General features: G+C 42.9%; 1 protein-coding gene across 1 annotated transcript in view; it reads left to right on the top strand.

Annotated features, from left to right (window-relative positions):
* The first annotated feature begins 354 nt into the window (after positions 1-354).
* Positions 355-7,167, top strand: part of plk4 (polo-like kinase 4 (Drosophila)) — a 67,285-nt gene continuing 60,472 nt past the window's right edge. The window contains exon 1 of the mRNA XM_043674183.2: positions 355-465. Within this exon, the coding sequence (XP_043530118.2) occupies positions 433-465 (33 nt within the window). The 5' untranslated portion in view covers positions 355-432. The remainder of the gene's footprint in view (positions 466-7,167) is intronic.

The following is a 7,167-nucleotide window of genomic DNA, read 5'->3' as shown; positions in this document are numbered from 1 at the left end:
TCTATTTTGTTTTTTATTTAACCCCCACACTACCACCTAAGTGCAGTAGTGCTTATTTTAAGAACCATTTTTATAAACGTCCCTCAAACAATTTTCGGTGCCGTCGATCTGCGCATGCGCGGTTGTCGATGGAACAAGTCACATGATACAATACCATCATAAATACTTCTTGAAAAGTCTAAAATCCAAGTCGAACATATATCTTCATGCATCCTAATCTTTTTTATCGTCACTTTTTATTTTAGAAATTGTATACTTTTGTTTGTTGTCCCTCGGCGTCTCCGCCCATCGATGACGTCAGCAGAGCCTCGTTGTGGGTGTAAACGGCGGATTTTTTGAAAATGGGGGGATTGTGTTTCGAGGCGGATGGCGTGAAGCGGCCTGTGTTTGAGTAGTTATTCCGTGCCCTGGGGAGGGGCGGCGGTTAACGGTATGGCGACCGTCTGCATCGGCGATACGATAAAGGTAGTGACCGTTGTCGTTGGTTCGTTTCAATGTATTAGTGAGAGTCATATTTCGGATTAGGGTAAGCAGCACCGGCCTGCACCTCGGGCAGTTCATTCCTTGGGCTTTCTCTTCATCGATTGTTGATGGCAGGTTCTGTTCCGTGTCCCGGGCTTGTTTGTAACATCGTGTTCTGGTAACGGGTCACAAATAATTCTCTCTCTGACCATGCTCCGCGGAGGTTTGTTTTGTTATCCCAGGAGTTGAGCTGGGCTGTGTGCCTGATGTCTCCGGAAGCTTAAGTCATCAAGCTCGCGAGCAAATCACGCAACTTGCTCGTTCTGTTTTTCTGTAAGAAGTAATCACTATCTCCGTTAACTCTCGAAAATTTATCAGAAGAATTGGCACTTGTCGGGTGCTCGTTGTCTTGTTCGTGACGGTGATTTGTCTTTTTTGTCTGAATACCTTATTTATGCTATTTTGAGGAGATAGTCCACACAAGCTGGTTGACTGAGTTAAGATTTAGGCCATTAGTGCAAATTCTTAGACATTTAATGAACCGGTGAGTTTGGTTTTGATAAGCTAGCAGTTTCTGGGTATTAATGCCAGAATTGGTCATGCTTTGCATTAAATATGTGATACAAACTGAGATCGCTTGCTTACCGATGAAATGTCAAAATGATATTGTATGTGATTAAAACTCAATATATGCCAGTGTGAGACATTAATAAATTGCTATCAACTTAGCCAGCCTAAGTCACTCTTTAAACTACAGCCATAATGAGAGCATTGGGATTGTCCTTCTCTCAGTCCATGCGTCAATTTTATCCACGCAGCTGACATTTCTCCTTTTTAAAATATTGCTTTTAAACCAATTTAATTTTCGTAGGGTGAGGTTGCTGAATTTTTGTTTCTATTGATTTGCACTTAGCTAACTTTTCCTCTCCCTGTCTGTCAAATCGTAGGTCAGGAATGTAAAGTTTACTACTAAGGTTCACTCAATTTGTCTTGTTATCCACCTGACTGGTTCTGATCAGGTGTTGGAATTCCTGCATTCCAAAACATTGTGTCTTTCAATCCTCTCAAGAATCTAACGTTTTCCCTCTTAGTGCAGAGTGTGCACTCTAATCACTGTGCTTAGTATTTTTAAGTTCCATGTGGATTTTCTTTGGTATACAGCTGCTATTTAGTTGTCTCTTGATCCTATTCTGACCTGGATTTCATTCCTGGATGTAACTTTGGTGTTTATGAATGTAGAAAGGTACTTGAAATTGTACACTGCCTTTGACTTGGTACTTTCAGTCATGACTTGCCCATTACTTTGCATGTATTTGGAAAGGCAAGGACTAATTAGGGATGGTCAGCCTGGCTTTGTGAATGGGAATTTATGTCTCATGGACTTGATTTGTTACTATTTCAAAAAACTCAGGATTGAGAGCATTATAGATGTGATCTCTATAAACTTCAGTAAGGTGTTTGACAAAGTTCCCCATGGGAGACTGGTTAGCAAGGTTGTATCTCGTGGAATACAGGGCAAACTAGCCATTTGGATACAACTGGCTTGAAGATAAATAGAGGATGGTGGTGGAGGGTTACTTTTCAGACTGGAGGCCTGTGACCAGTGGTGTGCCACAGGATTGGCGCTGGGTCCACTTATTTATATAAATGATTTAGATGTGAACATAGGAGGTATAGTTAGTAAGTTTGTAGATGACACCAAAATTGGAGATCATAGTCGTAGAGATGTACAGAAACAGACCTTTCGGTCCAACTCATCCATGCCGACCAGATATCCCAACCCAATCTAGTCCCACCTGACAGCACCTGGCCCATATCCCTCCAAACCTTCCTATTCATATACCCATCCACATGCCTTTTAAATGTTGCAATTGTACCAGCCTCCATCATTTCCTATGGCAGCTCATTCCATACATGCACCACCCTGTAAGCAAAAACGTTGCCCCTTAGGATCCGTTTAAATTATTGCCCTCTAGTTCTGGATTCCCTCACTCCAAGGAAAAGATGTTGTCTATTTATCCTATCCATACCCCTCATGATTTTATAAATCTCTATAAGGTCACCCTTCAGCCTCTGATGATCCAGGGAAAACGGCCATAGCCTATTCAACCTCTCCTCCAACCCTGGCAACATCCTTGTAAATCTTTTCTGAACCCTTTCAAGTTTCACAATGTCTTTCTGATAGGAAGGAGACCAGAATTGCATGCAATATTCCAACAGTGGCCTAACCAATGTCCTGTATAGCAGCAACATGACCTTCCAACTCCTGTACTCAATACTCTGACTATTAGAAAGCATACCAAACGCCGCCTTCACTATCCTATCTACCTGCGACTCCACTTTCAAGGAGCTATGAACCTGCACTCCAAGGTCTCTTTGTTCAGCAACATTCCTTAGGACCTTACCATGAAGTGTACAAGTCTGGCTAAGATTTGCTTTTCCAAAATGCAGCACCTCACATTTATCTAAAATCTATTCCATCTGCCACTCTTCAGCCCATTGGCCCATCTGATCAAGATCCCGTTGTAATCTGAGGTAACCTTCTTCACTGTCCACCACACCTCCAATTTTAGTGTCATCTGCAAACTTACTAACTATACCTCTTATGCTCACATCCAAATCACTGATATAGATGATGCAAAGTAGTGGAAGCAAAGAAGGTTACCTCAGATTACAACAGGATCTTGATCAGATGGACCAATGGGCGGCGGAGTGGTAGATGTAGTTTAATTTAGATAAATGTAAGTTGCTGCATTTTGGAAAGGCAAATCAGAGCAGGACTTGTTTGCTTAATGGTAAGGTCCTGGGGAGTGATGCTGAACAAAGAAACCTTGGAGGGCAGGTTCATAGCTCCTTGAAAGTAGAGTCTCACAAGTAGGATAGTGAAGAAGGCATTTGATATGCTTTCCTTTATTGGTCAGAGCATTGAGTATAGGAGTTGGGAGATCATGTTGCGGCTGTATAGAGTCATAATCATAGAATTGCATACAATTTTGGTCTCCTTCCTATATGAAGGTGTTGTGACCCTTGAAAGGGTTCAGAAAAGATTTACAAGGATGTTGCCAGGGTTTGGAGGATTAGAGCTATAGTGAGAGGGTGAATAGGCTGGGTGCTGTTTTCCCTGCTGCGTTGGAGGCTGAGAGGTGACCTTTTTAGAGGTTTGTAAAATCACGAGGGGCATGGATAGGATAAATAGATGAAGTCTTTTTCCTGGGGTGGAGATGTCCAGAACTAGAGAACATGGGTTTTGGGTGAGGGAGAAACCTTTTAAAAGGGACCTAAGGGCAACCTTTTCACGTAAAGGGTGGTGTGTCTATGGAAGTGCCAGAGAAGAAGATAACGAGAATCCAGAGAAAGTGTATTCCTGTCAGGGTGAAGGAAAAGGCTGGTAGGTATAGAAAATGCTGGATGACTAAAGAAATTGAGGGTTTGGTTAAGAAAAAGAAGGAAGCATATGTCAGGTATAGACAGGATAGATCGAGTGAATCCTTAAGAGTATAAAGGAAGTAGAAGTATATTTAAGAGGGAAATCAGGAGGGCAAAACGGGGACATGAAATAGCTTTGGCAAATAGGATTAAGGAGAATCCAAAGGGTCTTTACAAATACATTAAGGACAAAAGAGTAACTAGGGAGAGAATAGGACCCCTCAAAGATCAGCAAGGCGGCCTTTGTGTGGAGCTACAGAAAATGGGGAAGATACTAAATGAGTATTTTGCATCAGTATTTACTGTGGAAAAGGATATGGAAGATATAGAAAGTAGGGAAATAGATGGTGCATGTTGCAAAATGTCCAGATTACAGAGGAAGTGCTGGATGTCTCAACGGTTAAAGGTAGATCAGTCCCCAGGACCTGATCAGGTGTACCCGAGAATTCTGTGGGAATCAAGAGAAGTGACTGCTGGGCCTCTTGCTGAGATATTTGTATCATCGATAGCCACAGGTGAGGTACTGGAAGATTGGAGGTTGGCAAAAGTGGTGCCACTGTTTAAGAAGGGCGGTAAAGACAAGCCAGGGAACTATAGACCGGTGAGCCTGACCTCAGTGGTAGGCAAGTTGTTGGAGGGAATTCTGAGGAACAGGATATACATGTATTTGGAAAGGCAAGGACAGATTCGGGATAGTCAATATGGCTTTGTGCGTGGGAAATCATGTCTCACAAATTTGATTGAGTTTTTTTGAAGAAGTAACAAAGAAGATTGAGGGCAGAGCAGTAGATGTGATCTATATGGACTTCAGTAAGGCGTTCGACAAGGTTCCCCATGGGAGATTGATTAGCAAGGTTAGATCTCACGGAATACAGGGAGAATTAGCCATTTGGATACAGAAGTGGTTCAAAGGTAGAAGACAGAGGGTGGTGGTGGAGGGTTGTTTTTCAGACTGGAGTCCTGTGACCAGTGGAGTGCCACAAGGATCGGTGCTGGGTTCTCTACTTTTTGTCATTTACATAAATGATTTGGATGCGAGCATAAGAGGTACAGTTAGTAATTTTTGCAGATGACACCAAAATTGGAGGTGTAGTGGACAGCGAAGAGGGTTACCTCAGATTACAACAGGATCTGGACCAGATGGGCCAATGGGCTGAGAAGTGGCAGATGGAGTTTCATTCAGATAAATGCGAGGTGCTGCATTTTGGGAAAGCAAATCTTAGCAGGACTTATACACTTCATGGTAAGGTCCTAGGGAGTGTTGCTGAACAAAGAGACCTTGGAGTGCAGGTTCATAGCTCCTTGAAAGTGGGCTCGCAGGTAGATAGGATAGTGAAGACTGTGTTTGGTATGCTTTCTTTTATTGGTCAGAGTACAGGTATTGGGAGATCGTGTTGCGGTTGTACAGGACATTCATTAGGCCACTGTTGGAATATTGCATGCAATTCTGGTCTCCTTCCTATCAGAAAGGTGTTGTGAAACTTGAAAGGGTTCAGAAAAGATTTACAAGGATGTTGCCAGGGTTGGAGGATTCGAGCTACAGGGAGAGGCTGAACAGGCTAGGGCTGTTTTCCCTGGAGTGTCGGAGGCTGAGGGGTGACCTTATAGAGGTTTACAAAATTGAGGGACATGGATAGGGTAAATAGACAAAGTCTTTTCCCTGGGGTCAGAGAGCTCAGAACTAGAGGGCATAGGTTTCAGGTGAGAGGGGAAAGACATAAAAGAGACCTAAGGGGCAATATTTTCACGCAGAGGGTGGTACGGGTATGAAATGAGCTGCCAGAGGAAATGGTGGAAGCTGGTACAATTGCAACATTTTAAAAGGCATCTGGATGGGTATATGAATAGGCAGGGTTGGAGGGAAATGGGCCGGGTGCTGGCAGGTGGGACTAGATTGGGTTGGGATATCTAATCGAGATGGACAGGTTGGACCGATGGGTCTGTTTCCATGCTGTACGACTAAGTGGTGGAGGCTGGTACAATTGCAGCATTTAAAAGGCATCTCGATGGGTATATGAATAGAAAGGGTTTGGAGGGATATAGGGCAAGTGCTGGCAAATGGGCCTAGATTAAGTTAGGATATTAAGTTAGGCATGGACAAGTTAGACCAAAAGGTCTGTTTCCATGCTTTATTACTCTGACTGTTTAGAGTCCAAAAGTGTGGTGCTAGAAAAGCACAGCAGGCCAGGCAGCATCTGAGGAGCAGCAGTGTCAATGTTTCGGGTGTAACCCTTCTGGTGTAAAAGAAGGGTTACTCCAAAACATTCACTTCCCCGCTTCTTTTCCTATTATTGTTTAGAGTCTAATATTTAATTTATGCTCTGTTCAGAAGGCTCACTATCTTTGACTGGCCTGACCATAGTTTTTAACTGTAGCCATGAGTGTGCAATTATCTGCACACTTAATTACATTTTTCTAGACGTATGATGCAACAACATTTTTCTGTATCGCCATCCTCTGTATGTTCTCGTGAGAGCGTTAGTAACATGGAAGGTACAGCGCTTGCCTGCTTGATTTCCTTTTTTAACCTGGAATTAGCTTGTGTGCCCATCACCAACTCTTTCCTGAAGCATTCTTATCTAGCTCCTGTATTTGCCATGCAAGAAGTTTGGGTCTGCCAAACTCTGTTGCTTCCAGAAAACATGATGCTGGCCAGTGTTGGAAGTTTCTTTTTAAAATGGTCCAACAACATGAGCAGAAACTGGGCTTCCCATTTATTCTCATTTCACTGATCGTTTTGAGCACAAGTAGTTTATTTTACCTTTTCAAGGAATTAAGCAAAACTGCTCATCTGCTATTTCTATTTGTATGATGGGGGAGTCTCTGATCAAAAAGTTAGAAGCAGGGTTCCAGAGACTTCGCCTTGTAGTTTTACAGTGCAGAAAGAGGCCCTTTGGCCCATTTTCAGCACTCGTGATTAAAACCCATCCATTGTAAATCCCATTTTCCAGCACTTGGTTCATGGCTTTGTATGCTATGATGTTTCAAGTGTTCATTTAAGTAATCCATAAACATCTGAGAGTTCCTGCCTCGATCACCCTTTTAGGCAGCGAGTTCAAAATACACTCAACCCTCTGGGTGAAAGATACTTCCCTCAAATTCCTATTACACCTCATTATTCTTATCTTTAAAACTCTGCTCCCTGCTTATTGGCCCTGAGGGGAAACATTTCTCCCCTGTCTGTCCTATGTCCATCAAAACTTTGTACATCTTAATCAATTCCCCCCTCAGACTTCCTGCTCTAAGGAAAACTACTCTGCCTGACTTGTCTCCGTCAAC

Source organism: Chiloscyllium plagiosum, unplaced genomic scaffold, assembly GCF_037043375.1.
Source record: "Chiloscyllium plagiosum isolate Xiang-an unplaced genomic scaffold, Cpla_swu_hap1 HiC_scaffold_36, whole genome shotgun sequence".
In the NCBI taxonomy this organism is placed as follows: Eukaryota; Metazoa; Chordata; class Chondrichthyes; order Orectolobiformes; family Hemiscylliidae; genus Chiloscyllium; species Chiloscyllium plagiosum.
The sequence above is the reverse complement of the archived record's forward strand: the minus strand, read 5'-3'. Positions and strand labels throughout refer to the sequence as shown.